The sequence below is a fragment of the Cydia splendana genome, chromosome 16 (assembly GCF_910591565.1).
Source record: "Cydia splendana chromosome 16, ilCydSple1.2, whole genome shotgun sequence".
NCBI lineage: Eukaryota > Metazoa > Arthropoda > Insecta > Lepidoptera > Tortricidae > Cydia > Cydia splendana.
In genome coordinates, this window is record NC_085975.1 from 12,631,169 (window position 1) to 12,650,133 (window position 18,965).

Below are 18,965 nucleotides of genomic sequence, written 5' to 3' on the forward strand. Positions count from 1 at the left end.
TTACCAGCAATTTAACTTCACGACCTTCCAGATGGAAAAACAGCAAGCCAATGACTTGGAAATTTGCTTTGGCCAACTCATCATCATCATCATCATCTCAGCCATAAGACGTCCACTGCTGAACATAAGCCTCCCCTTTGGACCTCCATTCGTACCGGTACCGTAAATTTAAGTAATCACGTTTATTTAGCAATGGCGCTAGTGTGAACGTTGATGGGCTCTTAACCAACAGTCCGCAATGTAACTAAAATCGCATGAGAGTTCACGTGCCGTCTAAATCAGCCCTAAACACAGGCTTGATGGAATCAGCTTTCGGGTATGACAAAAGGTCGCAGAAAGGGAGACAAAAACATTTTGCATTTAGTACCTACGCAGCTAATATATGAAATGAAATGAAAATATTTATTTTCAGGCAACTATTGGCCCATAGATAAATACCTTAAAACTAGCATACATATTATTACAATTACAAAATATATCTTAATAAAAACTTTTTACAAAAAAAATGAAACTGACTTCAAAAAGGATGAAATAAAATATTATCCTTTTTTATGTCTATGCGTTACCAACTGATATGTTTGAAGTCGGTGCCAAGCCAAATTTTGAAGCATACCATGACTTTGGTGCGATTCGATAAGGATTTACCTACGTTGGATTGCCTTACACGACGACAATGAACGTACTTTCTGTAGGTACCTACAGTCGACGTTAAAAATATGTATTCACTTTTCGCCTTATTACAAAGGAGTAAGGTGCAAAAGTGTAAACATATCATTGACGGCGACTGGACCTAAGAACACACATGAGAACACACGATCAAACCTTCTTGGCGCAGTCCGTACCATGTTTGTCGGCACATTAGTGTAAATATAAATTCATTTTTTTGCCGTCGTATTTTTTAAAGAGCATTTCTTACTAATGCTCGAACAGTCTATAGCACGCAAGTGTGGGATTGCGACTGAGTTATTTCCCGTCCCTTATCCAGAGGACTACATTTCAAAATATAAAACAATTCAAGGAATTTACCTTCTTGCCAACTTTCACCTAAAGCGGTTTAGTTGTTTAGTCATGAAAAGGCGACAAAGAGGCAGACAGAATTCTTTACACATTTATAAATAAATAAAATAAAATAAAATAAAAATCATTTATTTCGGACCACAAAAATCCATAACAGGTTAGTAAACATGTACATGCAGGGCTTGTAATTTAGACTATGTTAGTACTTAATTTATTAGATACCTATCTACCTACTACATTTTTTCATAGGGAGCTAAGGAACGGTGCAGGTTCGACCAGTGCTGCATATAGCGACTATCGAGCCTACCCGCTATCGCACTCAGGATACTGTTGCTACTGTCAAGCACTCTGCGACGCGTCGCGGCGGCACGCCTTCTTATTGTAGCAGAGAAGCTGTCTACCTGCGCGTCCGCGAACATGCCTGACGCGCTGCAGAAGCGTGGCAGACGCAACAGTACCCTGAAAGCGTTGTTAAACTGAACCCTTAGGGCGCTGATCGATCTTTGCGAATAATTAGCCCATAGGCTGCAGCTATAAAGAGAGGTACAGTAGGCTCTAAAGAGTGTAATTTTGACCTGAGCTGTACAGCCTCTGAACCTATGTGCTATCATATTCGCTCTAATCGCCAGCGCCCTACGTTCCCTATCTATATCTGCATCGTCACGCAAATTTTCATTGACTAAGTGGCCTAAATACTTGACACATGTCACTCGTTTAAGGGGTGTGCCATTTAGATATAGCGGTGGTACAACTGATGGACTTTTCGTCCCAGACTTAAAAACCATAAGTTCACTTTTAAGAGCATTATATCTGAGGCCATGTTTACATGCATATTTCTCACATAGTTTTAACAATATTTCAAGCCCTCCCGGTGAGGGACTCACCAGCACCATGTCGTCCGCATAGCTAATATTATTCATACATACACCGCTAATATGACAGCCGACATGTATGCTGCTGAGTTCCTCGATGAGAGCATTTATGTACAGGTTGAAGAGCTTAGGAGACGTTCTCCCACCCTGTCTCACTCCGCACTCCAACCTGTATTCCTCTGACATGTCTTTTCCCCATCTGACAACATTAACTTGACACAAGTACCAACTCCTAAGTATATGCACAATATCCATAGGGACCCCCGCCTCTTCTAACTTGGCCCACAAGAGTTCATAGTTAACCAGATCGAACGCCTTGGAAAGATCCAGGAAACATGCATATATAGGAGTCTTCCTGTGTGTATAGTATTCGACGGTGTGCTTGAGGCTCAGTATCGCGCTCTCAGTAGATAGTTTGGGTCGAAACCCAAACTGCGCATCACTGATTTGTATATATCTATCAAGCTGAGCATCAAGCACCGCGTCAAACACTTTAGCCACCACAGTTGCTAGAGAAATTGGTCTATAATTGGCCAGCTTCGCTATGTCACCTGTCTTATTTTTTACAATAGGAACAACCAATGTGCGAATCATATCAGGTGGTAGGTAAGCATGGCTGATACAAAGTGAGAAGAACATGGCAAGAACCCTGGGCAGATGTGGCCCAGCATGTTGCAGATGCTCAATGCTAAGCCCATCATGCCCAGGGGACTTGCCCCTCTTCATATTTTTAATTACTTTACTTACCCGGTTTGCTGTAATTTTAGTAGTACACACAGACCCAGCTGACCCTACCACCTCCCTTCTGGGTTCTGCACTAAGGGGAGACTTGACAGAAAAATGATTCATAAACAAATTGGCTATTTTTACAGGATTGGTCTCATTTTCAATACTCACAGAGAGCCCCGGCCTGTAATTTAATCTGTTAGTACTCTTCCAAAAATTGCGAAAATCATTTTTACCATGATAAGAAGCCAACCGGTCCAATTTAATTTGGTCCTGATGTTGCTGGCACCATTTTAATCTAGCTTTAAAAACTTTGCGACTTACACACATGGAATCATATAATTGACCAGAACGGGGCTTACCACTAGCCACCCAGATCTGAAATCTAAGCCTGGCCTCTCTGTGAGCCTCACCCACATGTTTATTCCAACCCATTATATGTTTATTTTTCCTATTCTGCAAGTCATTTTTACAGAATACTGAGGCCGAACTAAGGGCACAAATTATGTCACTATACAACTTATTAATAACTTCCCTATGCAAGTTGTCATTACCAATATTACAATAGCTATCTGCACATTCACTGATAATAGTTATTAGTACAGTTCTAATGGGATTTATAGCCATAAAGCTGATTATTTTTGACTGGTATTGTTACTACTTGGCTTGGCACCGACTTCAAACATATCAGTTGGTAACGCATAGACATAAAAAATGATAATATTTTATTTCATCCTTTTTGAAGTCGGTTTCATTTTTTTTGTTAAAAGTTTTTATTTTACCATTTTTAGTTTTAACGCACTGTTAAGAGCGCGACGCATGAATGAAAAACAAGATCATGTTTAACACTAAATTCGTGTACCTATTACTTTAGTAAATATGTAATCAGGAATTTTCTCGAGTCCGTCTGGGAAATTATAATTCCTGTCAACTAAAACCATCCGCCCGCCCCGCCACTGGCCCAATCCCTCAGTCCCCCGATCACTCAACCTCACAGCACATCAACCCCTGATCCAGGAACCCCTCGATCCTGAACCAGCAACCATTCAACCGCCATTCCCCGACCCCTTAACTCCTAACCCTAACCCCCGATCAGTAGCCTTACCAGCTTACCACGAGTTTGACATTGATATATTCGCTAGCATGTGTGTAACTTACTTCCTATGCATCTCGCTCGTACTAACCTTAGTGTGAGCGAGATGCATAAAAAGTTACATTTAGATGCATAAGACGTTAGCGAATATGTCAATGTCAAACTCGTGGTAAGGCTACAGTTGCAGTACATCAAATTGGTGGTTTTCGGAAGCAAATGCTCGAGTTACTTTAGAAAACCACGAAATCACTTAACACGTGCCTTTAAAAATTGAGGAGTTCCCTCAATTCCTGATGGATTCTATCATCAGACCAGAACCAAAAATAATACGGAAACACCTTGGAGGTAACTTCTTTAAAAAAAAAAGAATTACTCAAATCGGATCACAGGTGCCGGAGTAATCGCTGAACATACTTACATTTAAAGAAATCATCATCATTATCATCAAAATAATCATCATCGTAAGGTCTACTTCATCAAATTGGTGGTTTTCGGGAGAAAATGCTGAGAAAATGAATGAAAAAAGAAAAGGGTCGAGATACAAAATATACTTGGTCAAGCAGATCTTGTCAGTAGAAAGGGGCGGCAAATTTGAAAAATGTAGGCGCGAAGGGATATCGTCTCATAGAAAATTTGAATTTCGCGCCTTTTTCTACTGACAAGATTTGCTTGACCATCTATATTAACATACTTAAATTATTTTTACAATTAGAAAAAAAAATAATTAGGTACATTTTAACATAAGCTCAATGCACACACACGGCGGTAGCGTGCGTGCGCGGGCCGGAGCGGGCGTGCGCGCGCCGGTGCGCCCCCGCGCCCGCGGCAGGTCTGCGGCGTAGTACTTAGAGCATACTGAAAATTCCTGGACTTAGAAAAAATAAGTCGTCTCATATATCAGAATCCAGAAACTTTCAGTATGACCCACGTAGGATCGGCAGCGGATCCTACTCCTTCTCTGTCGTATCGCTCTTGACAGAGCGATCGTGGCCACATTGAGGCGTCCGCATCGGTAGTAGAGAGTCGCGTCTCTCCCTGTTGGCAGACTGTCTGGCTCAGTCAGATACGCGGTTTCCCACTGCGGACCCTCTCCTACGTAGTCCGTATTAAGGTCCACGCACGCTCCCGCCGTGTGTGTGAATTGTGCTTTAAATGTCTGATGAAAGTATGCATTATTTTTGTGAATGTCACGTGTTTCTTACGTGTGACATTTACGAATAACGAATAACCACGTATAAGGATGAAGATACAGCCTAGCTTACGTAGTAGCCACACCCACAACAAGCTGATAAACGAGTTTTGTGAAATTCCCCACTAGGTACTAAAATCGTTTGTTTACCAATCGTGAGGACAAAATGTAGATTATGATATGACCTTCATATTGGATGACCAACATTTGTTTTTGTAGGAAGAAGAGGTCTGCAGGTTAATAAAATTAAAGTACCTAATTAAGCTCTACTTAATTGACTTATGTTTATATTATTTAGGTTAGTAGTATATGTTAATGTTGACTCAAAGACTCAAATCCTCTAGATAGTCAATTTTTTTGCTGAACCGTTGATTTTAGCATCAGACATTATTACTTTTATATGACTTTTTCTCGCTAAAATATTTTAGAACAGGCCATTTTTTTTCACAAGGCACCAATTTCCAGCGGGATTGGCGGGATCTTGCTCATGGGAGGCCTTTGCTCAGCAGTGGGATACACACATAGGCTATTTAAAAAAAAGGCACCAAATAGTCCCCTATTGATATTAGGCTCTGCGAGTGAGACTATGTGAAGCTCTTGTTTTATCAAAACTTAATTATTGTCTTGCAGCTTACGGTTTTTGCCTTCACGCACGGTCATGGCGTCTCATTCAAAGGGTTCAGAATGCTTGTGCCAGATTTTGTTTTAAAATACCCCCTCGTACTCATGTCACGCCTTTCTTGAACAATGCAGGTATGTTAAAAATGGCTGCTCGCCAAGAGCTTATGTTCGCTTGCCTGCTGTTCGACACAATCCAAACCAAGCAGCCGTCTTATCTCTACAAGAAACTCCTATGGTATTCAAAAAGTAGTTTTCATCACCAAATGAGAGCCTCACGAGCGATAGTTTTACAGGTTCCTCAGCACCGGTCTGCCGCTTTTAAAGGGAGTTTTCGGTACCGCGCAACCAAATGTTGGAATATCATACCACCACCAATTCGTCAATTAAAGAGTAAAGCAACTTTCAAAATAAAATATCGACTTCAACTTCTTAACCAACAAAAGCATATGCCTTAAACTCACTCTTGCTCCCTTCTTTTTCTTGTTCTTCTTAAACCACTTTTTACTTTGCCAACCGCACTATTCGGGTAGTACCTAATAATTACGAAATTTTTAATACTGTAACGTTACTAAATGTCCAAAAATACACACACACACACACATACACTCACACAATAATGTACACGTCACACACAAATTGCACAGTAGTTTTTTCTTATATTACTCGTACCAACTATTTTTAAATAAGCGTTGCATATTTGTATGTAAGGTACTGGCAGAATACCAGCGATGTGGCTTGCCGCATCACAATGCTGAGCCAGCGCCTTTTCTGTGCCACGACACATGGCTTCATAATTTTTTAATGTAATAGTTAATAGTTTTTAGTAATTAAGTTGCTTTGCATGTTCTTATCTTGTACTTTTTCAATGCCGAGTATGTTGTGGGTATGAATAAAGAAATTATCTATCTATCTATCTATCTATTATAGCTAAATACTTAAATTTTTATGGTAACAAAACAATAATCCATCTTAAATTATCGGGGACTAGTATTAACTATCATAAGTACCTTTAGTTTTGAGTTTTTTGTATATACCGTAAAACGGGGTGAGTAGGTTTCGCGGGGAGAGGTGGGGAGAGAAGGTTTGAGAGGGGGGTGAGAAGGGATTTTAAGGCTACTGCTACAAAAATAATGTACTTATTCCAATTTAAAATGGAGCTATACGCATAATAAGAAAAAATCGATCCAACAATCTTCCAAAATCACCTTTGTATGAAAACCCCTCTCACCCCAAATACGAGGCACTACGGGGTGAGGTGGGTTTTCCTCTTTATCGTCAAAGTTATGAAATGGAACTACCCAAAATAAAATAAAACTAAAATACAAACATCCGGAACACTTATTATATACACCATTCAGTTTTCATATGTAAAAATAAAATGTTATCGAGGTTTGAATTTCAGTTTTGACCCTACTCACCCCATTTTACGGTAACTAAGTTTTAATTATAGCTGCGTTCTTCTATGGGAGCGTGCATGAACTATAGGGGGCAGCATAGGAGCCGTCAGATTTTTGGCGCGTGGCGTAAATGTGACGTTTATGCTTCCGATGCCACTATATGGCAAAACCTACTATGCACAAGGAAACGTACCTACGAGAACGGTAGATGGTAGCACTTGTTTTGCCACAATGTACATGTGCACATATATATATATATTAGTCGTACATCTCCAGTTCAGTGGTCAGTGGCTAATAATAGCAAGCAGGGCATACGTTCATGTCAATCAGCCATGGAAAGGTCAGTACTAAAAATCAGAAGAATAGACAAAGTACGCAACGTGATAATTAAGGAAAAAACCAAATTCATAGAGTTTTTAGTACAGGCACTAAAGCTAAAATGGAGATGGGCAGGCCATCTGGCAAGACTGCAGGATGGTCGTTGGGCGAAAGCAGCTACGGTGTGGCTCGGACCCACAGGAAAGCGCGGCAGAGGCAAGCCGCGCACGCGCTGGTCAGACGACCTTACGGCGGTCGCTGGCCCAAACTGGATAGCGACAGCTTCAGACAGAGAGCTCTGGAAAACCTTGGAGGAGGCCTATACCCTATAAAAAAGGGGTTCTCATACATTCTTTTTATCTTTATTTATTTTGTAAATTATCATATTATTTGTGTAACGATGTTGAGAAATTAAAGGCTTTTTTATTATTTACATCTCCAGTTGGGCTGCTCATGATTAAGAGAGAGTTGACATTTTGGTGTCTCTGGAGAATGTTCCCAGTACTGATTTTCACGCCAGAACCAGGAATACTCGGTTTCAGTAGTACTAGCTATAAAAAAACCTGAACCAAGCCAAGGGCTCACTGCCCAACCACTTTAATAATCTACCTACCTCAGTATAATTTACGATCTACAAGTAGTGCCACGTAGGTGACGTAGGTATCAGTGCTAGTGGTACCGGACTTGGCCCGCTCTACCGTGTACGCAATAAGAAGCAGACGATCCAGAGGTCAATAACATCGTTGCTGGACTTGGCCGATCAAAGTCACGGCTAATGGCTACTCGTAGGTACTTTATGAATCAAATTCAACTCTTTGCTTAGTTATCGAGAGAAATTATGACTTTGCATTATGTTTAATTTCAAGATAAACCGTCATTATAGCCAACTTTGCCACCAGGGGAAACTTTGCCCAAAACGACAATTTTAAACAAATTCGTTAATGTAGAAAAAAATATAATACTTATGGCCACCCTGCTATTTTTAGCAGAAAATAGGTTAAATTTGTGACAAAACTATTGTATACCAGACATGTGCACAATTTGACTTGAGAATATTCAGCGAGTTGTCAAATTTAGTATAGGGTCTATTTCGGCGGGCAAAAAATTGTTGAAAAATGATTGAAAGTAGAAAAAAATTGAGAACCCTTAGACAAATATTTCCAGGTTTCAGTTATAAAACATGAAGCATAGATTATGTCCATTGAGGTTTAATCTAAAAAGGCCTAAAGACACAAAAGTTTTGGCGGTGGGCAATGTAATCCGGTAATTTACAGACCTATGGATGCCAACATTGCCCACCACCAAAAACGGCTTAGGGTTGTCACTTTTGACAAATTTACCCAACTTCGTAAGTAAAAGAAGGTTATGTTTGTACACTAAAGTAAGTTTATTAGGGCGAGCGAAGCGAGCCCTATCACTATTCGACAAACTATGCATTCTTGTGGTACACTTTACGGAAAAACTATCGCACTGTGAGGTTTGAAATTTAACATAGTAATTTAAATTCATGTCTAGATGTGTTATCAAACATAAAAATATCATTTTATAAATCTAAAAAAATAAAATAAAGTAATAACACTTTGTATTACTACTAGCGCCATCTGTTGGCAAAACAATGAATTAACATTCGTGCTAATGTTAATTATTTATTTCTCTAACAGATGGCGTTAAAAGTAAAAATTAAATAAATATTGGACATTCTCATACAAATTGACTAAGCCCCACAGTAAGCTCAAGAAGGCTTGTGTTGTGGGTACTCAGACAACGATACCTAAGTGGTGTTTTCAATTTCAATAATGTCGATGGCGCTTACGCATTAATTTACTGGTATGTTTTGTGACGCCGATGAACTGATCAGTCATGTTGTGTTAGCAAACTTAAATCGGGTATTTTCAGTTCGAGAAACAGTTTTAGTGTTACTATTGCTTGGAACTGCTAAAATTATAAATAAAGATAAGCATATTAATACAAACTTCAGTGACTTAGGGCCGATACAGACGGACTACAACCCGACTGCAACTTGTATGGGAACTGCACGCCGACTGCACGCCAATTGCAACGTCGGCGTGAAGTTCAATAAAATGACCCAGAACCCTGGCAGTACCTAGTGGAACTCAGGTTTGGTGCAACAAAGGCACATTAATGTTTTGGTCATCCGACTCATCTTGATGAGCACTTAGGAGAGTAGTACCCAAGATAGAGCTGATGCCGAACCCTGGCAGTACCTAGCGGAGCTCGGGTTTGATGCAACATAGGCACACACTGTTTTGGTCATCTGACACGTCTTAATGATCACTTAGAAGAGCAGTACCCAAGATAGCGCTGATGCTGAACCCTGGCTGTAGGTACCCAGTGGAACTGTGTGTGTGTGTGTGCGTGTGTGTGTTTATGTGCGGAGCAGCGTGATTACCGCCAGTAGGTGTCAAGACGGGATAGTTTTTCGCTCAATTGTGTGGTGTGGATGCAAAATAAATTCAAGGACATTGCTCACAACAAGGGCACAGGGACAAGGCTCGCTGACCCAACATTATGTAGGATGTAGGAAAGCCAGTTGGCTTCCTTACAAAAAGTACTGGGTGACCGTATAGGATGTAATAAGCGCTTATGAAATTGTATACGTGTGGATGATATTGGCAATTTGATTTTGTCGTCTGGACACGCTTTTAATGGACAAAGTAAAAGCTGTAACAGACAGGCGTACCGGACAGCAACCGGGGTCCGGTTAGTATATTTCTTCCTTGCACTTATAGCAGCGTTCTTAACGGACTTATTACGTAAATACGTACCCACTCGATCGAACATGAAACAAGCCTCGGATAGGATCAAAGTCGCGGTCCGGTACGTTTAGGTAGAAAAACTTCGCGAGCCCTTACAAAGCTCGGCTTTTTGCTAGTAAATATATACTGTCTTTGATTGGTCTTATTATCCTTTAGTTAGTTAGATGTTTTATCCCTTTAACACATGAAAAATACAGCAAAACTCATATTTTAGGACATTAAACTATTGTAACAGGTTTTCTCTAATATGACAACACTAGCCTTTGTAAAATGCTTAGGTGAGTCTTGTATGGAAATGGCCAAAAACGGGTAGGCAACATTGCCCACCAAATTTATTCAAAAGTTTTTACACTTATCACCAAGTTATTAACAGGGAACGGTAGAATTGCCCAAAACCTTTAAATAATCCTTAGACATCATCATCATACGAGCTGTATTTGAACACCAAATTGACGTGGGCAATGTTGGCGCAATCCCCGGATATCTCTGCCCGCCCTCTAAAATGCCAAAAAAGTGAGTAAAAACAAGATTTAAAAAAAAATTCTTCAATTAAACTGATGCGTTTGATCACTATGGACGTGCTGAGCAAAAAAAAGTCATATGATGTGATATATTTTTGTTGAGAAATTCGTGTTTTTTTCAAAAAAAGCGGGCAAAGTTGGCTATAATGACGGAACTAATCAAATGATATGATAATGATAATGATACAGATAGGTACCTATTTATTAGCTGGCACACTTGGCACTGGTAAACTGCTACATACAGATTTTAAAACGTAATACTATAAACCTGTAGGTAATAGGCTAATAGGTAGCTAATTTTTACGGACGCTATCTGTCATTTGTTTACCGGAACTACAGCCATTTTGAAATTTGCCACGGTCAAACCTTGCCATTCACCTTCACCAACTCAAAAACACATCAATGATTAGCCGATTCTTTGATCAAACTTAGGTTCATCATCTTTGTCTCAGGCTCAGGCACGTTTAGCGTAAATATTTACTAAGTTGTGGTTTTACCGAAGAACCCGTACGTTTAGTGATTCACCAGAGCAATTAAAAGGTAATACGATTAATTTCTGCGGTTAGCATGTTTTCCATATGTTGTTTACATTGTTGTCCCAAGATAATGCCTAAAACATGCTAATATAGGCAAAAATGGTGTGTCCCTGATTTTTGTATGGGAGAAAACTTTTTTCTGCTGCGTTTGGGTTACCGTACAAAATGTAACTTTTATCTGATCAAGTTGTTCATTTTAATTAATTACTCATGGATCTAATAATGCCCGTGTAAACAAAAAAGTAAAAAAATCAATATGGATTTTGAAAAATCGATTTTTCTTTGCTAGTCTAGGGACACGAAATCGTATTCTAAAAGTTGATTCACCAACGTACGTACGGATACGTAATGATCACTATAATGTTCAAGCTACCTAAGCACTTTAGATTAAAGATGTATGTAAAGTATGGTGTAGGAAAGTAGTCCCATTTTAAGTTAAGTAGTCGAACTTGGTTATAAATCCGACAATGCACTTTCACATTACGTAAGCATGCATCGACCGCCCTTGGCCGCCATGTAGGCCGTAAAACGACAGGTGGGAGAAAGGCTAACCCTTGGTCACTCCCATCCCATCCTCATTTAAGTATTGGACTGTTTGGCTTTTGGTTCAGTAGCAGTTTGTTATTAGAATTTTGATTTTGGGTAATTAACATTTTATGTGACAATTGGAGAAATGTGTAAAATTCAGGTAAGTAGATTTTTTGAATAAGGGACAATTTGATTGTAATATCTATGGCACCTAGGCTAGGCTGGGCTCATAATTGTTTTGGAACAAAACTTTAGTAACATACTTAATTACATAATTACCTACTCATATAAAACTTATTGACAAAACAAAGCTATCGGCTATAAAAACGTGTAAATAGTTGTTGGAAATCAATTGGAAGAAGTCTCGAACTGGTGGCAATACCTACCTTACCTACTCTCATTCCATATTAGCACCTGACTAGCACAGTAGGTTTTATTCTAAAAGGGCCCTATTTGACTCCAGAAAGCATAAAAAGCTGACGTTTGGCTACCGTACCGCGATTCTCTCGAACATATGCCTTATTCATGAACGGTTTTAATTAAAATTCAGACCATTCGAATTTTCGCGCGGCATCGCCACTTTTTACAAAACTAGCCATTATAGCTGTTTTTAATAATCCCTTGTCGTATCTCTTTCTAACAAAATATGTATATACCTACGTATCACTTTCAGTCTATATCAAGTCAATAAGAGCCTTTATGTAATTTTGAGGACACAATTTCTATTTTTTGTAAATTAAGTAGTCTTCGTGCGTCGCACAGTAAGATTTAAAGTCGATGACCCCTTTTTTTACAAAAGCACCACAAAAATTATCTGCAATAAGGAAAATGTAAATGGTAAGTACCTACTTATGTAGATACATGACTGTAGGTAAGTATTATAGGTACTTATTGCAAGTCACGCAAAAACACTTAAAACATGCACCTAATAAGTAGTCGTAATGATTTATACATATTGGCAGGTAAAATACCATACCTATAGCATCGGGCAATTTTCAATGATTTCTCTGATTAATAGTCATGTGTAATAATGAGTTAATTGCCATGTGTTTGTGATTTCCTAGGATTATCTGGTTAGTCCAAATGGGTATTTAATTCTTGTACATAGGTCATTATTTAGATGCACTTAACTCCTCAGTAGATACCTAAATATCATACATATGGGTTATGGGAAACATATCTCATCAAAAGTAACATTTAGGAAACACAAAAGTACTCAAGACAAGCCATAATTGTCTGGTCTTCATCAGCAGTTCCACTTAGACCCATGGTGTCATCCGCTACTATCGCTACGGACAGAGCACAAATCATACATTATAGTACATCAAGTCACTCAAAAGTGGCGGATAAGACTATGCGTCAAAAGTATTCTAGGTCACGTACCTTCCGACAAACATACACTTTTACCTACATCCTCGTGCACATTGGACACTTTTTAGAAAAGCATTTTTAGCATGGCTGTTATTTTTTTTATAAAACTACCAGAATCGATACCAACTTTACCGATTAACACTTAGAGGATACCAACGGAGACGCCATGTCTAAAATTTTCGGTACAAAATAGTCTGCCGTTTTTTGCGGGGGAGGGGCACATCAAATGTATAGGTACGTCATGTCAGATAAACGTCAGTCCATACATATGGTTGACATGTCGTTGACCATTGGCCGCCTATTTTCGACAGAGGGGAACGCCTGTTAATGGCGGCTCCAGAGGATTAACAGATTGCGCAATACGATGAAAACTTTATTGAAAACCAAGTGCTACTATGACATTACGAATATTTAAATGACAGCGAACTTTTTTGATGCACGTAGGTAAACGTAAATAGGTACTGGTGCTCGACGCGGTCCCAGTACATGTCATCTTGAAACTTATGTCATTGTCAATATAGATGACAGCAAGGTGTCATCTATTGGGCATCAGCATGTCGAGCACTAGTACGTTTACCTATATGCTGATTTTTCCGTAACAACTGACGAGGTGCCTAAACTCTGTTCTCCCAAAATCTTACTCTATTACAGGTGTTGTTAATATGTTTGGTGGTCTGCATAGTCCAGGCCGCCATCCTAGACCCAGCCCTATACCTGTCTCCGAGCCCTCCGCTGACGGGCGAGCCGGGAGCCCTAACTCAGTGGTCTGGAGTGCAGGCTGAACCTACCACGGAGCCGGCTGAAGAACAGCATTTAGGTAACTTATTAGTACCGTAAACCACCCAACTATGGTCCAAAATTAAATTGAATATCTTCGTTTAGGTGGGACTATTATTTGAATGAAGTAGTTTTATGGCTAAATATTTTTTTATAAATGGAAAAAAAACGTAAACAAAACCAAGTAAAACATTTTCCTTAAGTTGTGCAATAGTGTTATACTAATGGACTATAATTGGGTGGTTTCCCGATAGCCGATAGTATTTAGTTGAATTTTAAAAAGATTTTAAGGAAAGGGTCAGATAAATTTGAACTTGAAATCGTTCGTGTTGTTTTGTGGCTCACAGCGTAGATACTTAGGTACCTAGTATTTTACAAGCAAAACAGGGGTGACCTCGTAAAAGCTTATGCGGAGTTTGAGAAGTCTTTAGTCAATATTTTGCGATGTGAATACATATACCTATATCTACCTACGTTCATACATAACAACGTTTACTATGGGATTAAACCCTAAATCGTGTAAAAAATGTAATAGGTAACATTTTGGCTGATCAAATACCGATCTTTATTGTTTTCTATGGAAGAACTAAAAATTTTTTCTCAATTTCGGGGTTGGTCCCATAATAAAAGTTGCTCAGTATGACCTATAAATTGACCTCGCAAAACAATTCTTGCGCCAATTTTTTTGCAATGTTTAGCCAATGCTAAGGGTCGAAAAAACACCAAAGTAACGCTACGAGCTCTGTTGATCTATTTTTTAAATTAAAACCCTGTAGGTACTTATGCAATACATGATTCTACAGTAGGTACCAAACAGTTTATTAAAGGAAAACTGATTAATTATTACATAAGACTGCGCGATTAGCGTTTAGCTGTATCTACCTGTGATTGTTTGTGGACTTCTTGATAATTGCCTACCTTTTAAATCAATTTTCACGGTTGAACACATTAATTTAATGCGTTGTAGCTTAAATATCATAAACATGTGTAGATATCTGAATAAGTGTTCAATATGATCAATCGGTCTCCTGGACGCTGAGCAGCAAAAATAACTAGGTATACAAAATATCACTCCTAAACATTCTGCCCGGGTTACCAGGCGCCTATTTCATTCTTTCTACATATTCTAATCCTTATAGATTTAAATTGTATGGAGATGACCTCTGTCACCGTTCGATGAATTGTCTATCCGATGAAGTCAGGCGACCATTGTCAGTGTGGTGAAACGGGGGCCATATGTCATTTGCGAGTCCTATAAACACTTGACAGATTGTTTCCATATGAATGAAGAAAGTTTAAAATTGAATGAAGTTCGTTTTGTAAAACCTGATTTACTTAACTATAAAAATATTGTGCATTGTAACTACTTGCATGTACCTACAGTAGGTATGTTTGTATTTATGCAAATTAATGTGTTATTAACGCATTAACTAATGCAAAGGCAACCCGACACCGCAGCTAATTAAGTCAACGCTAATGAGATAATTGACAATACTATAAATGCTATTAGATACCTATAATTACTTAATAAATGGGTATACACTATCTTCAATTATTGCTTACCTATTTGCTTAATTTTAAAATACTCGCTTCCTAAATCGTCACAGTACTTATTGAACCAAATGGATTCTTGGTAAAATACCTAAAAATTGTCAACAGTTGAATCATATGACTCGTAGTAAGGAGTCGTACGAGTACATACTTACCTATATTTTTACGATTAAGTATTGTATAGGTAAAGACTCGAACCTCGTTTATTTGACATTAAAGTAAAGAATTTAAAGTGCTGTAAACCTGACCAGCAACATTGCTGGGCATATGAAGGGCTTCGTGCGCCCACATATCCGGAATCATGGGAATAACCGCTTACTACACTTTTATGAGGTCATAAATAGATCTTATCTCGTTGAAATAAGGTTTACGAATGGTCCTTTTATTGGGTCGTCGATGATTATACACCCATTGAAATTGCAATTATGATAATACCTTAACTCGCATCTTGTTTTTATGAGATTATGAATTTTTAATTGCACCTTTATTGTGTTGAAAACAAGTTCGGTTTTTAAGTGAAACAAATTAATGACATGCGATGACAGAAATTACCTACTCATCAAATGCTGATTGTAGTTACAATGACGTATATTTTTTGAGATGGGTAGTTTATTGCACTGTAGGCACCTCTTAGTCTTCTAATACAGACGCAAATTAAAATTTGAGCTACAAAGTATAAAGGACTCGATGAGTATATTAAGTACCTACCGATTTTATTGGATGAAATGTTATAATAGTCGTATTAGACTAATTAGACAATTAGAGACTTATCCAGTAATAATCATAGCAGTTTCCAATTAGGTAACTAGGCAGCTTAAATTTTTTTGATGAACTCAAGAGTCAAGACTAAGTAGGTACTTCTTACTACTGGTACTTTTTCAAAGTATACCTAATAAAGTACCTTTATTGAAAACGTCGTTTAAGAGCGGTTTCGCACTACGTCCGATCCGCACCCGTGAAAATATGGTCCGTAGGTAGTAGCCGTAGAACTATTTCTATGGTAATAAGTTACGCACCGCACACGTTGAATGACGGAAAGAAATCGGATGACGGTGATCGGATCTAGTGCGTAAGTTACCATTGAAATAGTTCTACGGCTACTACGGACCATATTTTCACGGGTTCGGTTGGGATTCGGATCGGACGTAGTGCGAAACTGCTCTAACTCGTGGAATCCTATCGTTAAGTACCTACTACTTCACTCACGCTTTTATTTTACTTTTCAGAGTCAGATGAGCTTGAAGAACCACAAGCACGAACATTCTGGCCATCCCAGCCATCATACGGGATCCGAGGCATCCACATCCCTCTCACCTTCAGCCTGACTGGCACTTATGGAACCAATGCTGCCCCCACTGGCATCATCGGAAGCTCGTACAGAACTGGCCTATCAGGCGTTATAGGAAGTAGCTATGCCAGTGTATCAGAAGACCTACCGTTTGGGAAGTCGGGTCTGGCTGGCAGCAGCTACGGTTTGTACAGGTCTGGTCCGGGCACTAGGATCTATGGTGGGAGTGGGGGGGCCGCTTGGAGTGGATGGGGGAATGGGAAGTGGGGCCATTATGGTAAGGGATAAGGAATAAATGTTGTAAGAAAATTAATGTGTTTGTTTTCAAGTAATTACTTCACTTTCCACCTACCTAAACTATAATGTGTTTTTTACACAATGGTTAAGCACGAATAAAAAGAAAACCTATAGGTGTATCAGTTCTATCGATGATCCCTGCAATGGTTTCGATATTTATATGCTTGATTGCTGTTAATAAAGTCACTGTTCATAGATTATTAATTACAGATAAATAACTAGAAAAATTGAGATTAATACATTGATAGCCTATTAATAGATAAAACAAAGCTCACTTCAACATTCTTATCGCAATAACCTTCGCTATAAAAGGTATAAAACAAATAAAAAAGTTAAGATCGCAGTAATTAACATAAGTAGGTACCTACTTAATGTCAAAAACGTATAGATTTCACGCGTTTAGTCCGATGAGAACCATAATTACTTTTCATTGCCTATTAATACATCGCTGATAGATAGACGAGGCAATGCGGGTTCCTCATACCTACGTGTAGGTACAGCATATGAATATTACATCGTTTTATTCAATCTAGGGGAACTGTGTATAAGACGGGGACACGGGGTAAGACGGGACCACGCACACATACGCCAAACCAGAAACCACACAAACAAACCACAACCGCCGACAGGACGCCATTTGCAAGCCGCCATTAGTCCGGTGTCAACAGCAGGCGAGAGTGCACGCGTGTCGGAGCTACAGGTTGAAACGTGTTTTGCGGTGGTCGCGATCTAATTTTTCAAGGCTGGATTTATACTCATAAAATTGTAAGTATTAGTTTGTGCTTATTGGTGTTTTAGAATCGTATTTAAGATATTATTGAGCATCGTTTTATGTGACGCTTGGCACTTGAATATTGACGAATGTTTTATTAATATTATGTTTTTGCAAAATGGGTGTTCGAGGCAAGACGGGGCAAAAGTTTTGGGGCATGACGGGATAGTACACCATCTTGCCTCATATAACTTTCCTGTTACTCCACCGCAAATGTTAACGCCGAATCTTACTACCCTTATCTTACTAACTCTCATGGTTCGACGTCTCAGCCAGCCCTCCAGCAGTTAGACACAGAAATTGAGATGCAAGTTATGTCGTCACCTGTGGCTTCGTGTTCATATGACACTGAAGGTAATTCTCTTCGAGCAGCTTGCCGCAATCTTACGTCTCATTTCCAAAATGCCTCTCCCCGTGACATTACCCCAATTCCAGCGGTTTCTACTGAGGCGAACCAACCGAGAAAGCAATACAGAAGGGGTAAAACGGCAATATTAACTTCTACGCCATACAAAACTGATTTGGAACACCGTAAGAGATCAGAAAATACACCGGCTGATAAAAAATTGGCTAAAAAACCGAAACGGCAAAGAGAACAAAGGGCAAGAGCAATAGCAAGTGCAAAGGCAAAGACAGCGGCAAAGGTAAAGAGGATGTTATATGTTTCTATTGCACTGATGAGAACCATTCATACTTGAAATCGTCTGAGAATTGGGTGCAGTGCCAGAAATGTGGCCGCTGGGCACATACAGCTTGTGCCGGAGTGGATGACGAGAACCCGGAAGAGGTTTTAATTTGTTTTTCCTGTGAGGAAGTAAACAGGGAAAGCAAATTAAGCCGACACGCAAGTAGAGGCTAGACCCCATCTTGCCCCCACTTGACGTCCCCGTCTTATCCCATATGTGGGGCAAGACGGGTTTTTTCTACGGTTTGCTAAATTGTTTTTTTTTAGAATATGTTGATTATTGATCTCATTAAAACTTGTGCCAAATGATAGTCTATTAAATAGAGAATGTGCCTTAAATAAATAATAATTGTACTACTATAATAAGTCTGTCTTTTCGTTGTTCTACCTTAGCGTCCCCGTCTTATACACAGTTCCCCTACAAGTCTGTTAATGCGAATGAATCAAATTACATTTAATTACTTACACAAATACCTAACACTAGATAAAGCATTATTAAATGAAATACGTTGATGGTCTTGGTCTCCAGCGATATTATTTATCATTTTGAATTTATGGTAATTTAAACTTGTAATTAGGTAATATGAACAGTTAATATACAGGTAATTCAATATTTGAAAACGTTATAC

At 39.0% G+C, this 18,965-nt stretch overlaps 1 protein-coding gene across 1 annotated transcript; it reads left to right on the forward strand.

The window, feature by feature from the left end:
* The first annotated feature begins 11,645 nt into the window (after positions 1 to 11,645).
* Positions 11,646 to 16,886, forward strand: LOC134797895 (uncharacterized). Its single transcript, XM_063770244.1, has 3 exons — positions 11,646 to 11,755; positions 13,618 to 13,783; positions 16,521 to 16,886. The coding sequence occupies exons 1-3, from the start codon at positions 11,741 to 11,743 to the stop codon at positions 16,868 to 16,870; spliced, it is 531 nt and encodes a 176-aa protein (XP_063626314.1). The 5' UTR covers positions 11,646 to 11,740; the 3' UTR covers positions 16,871 to 16,886.
* Positions 16,887 to 18,965: the final 2,079 nt, after the last annotated feature.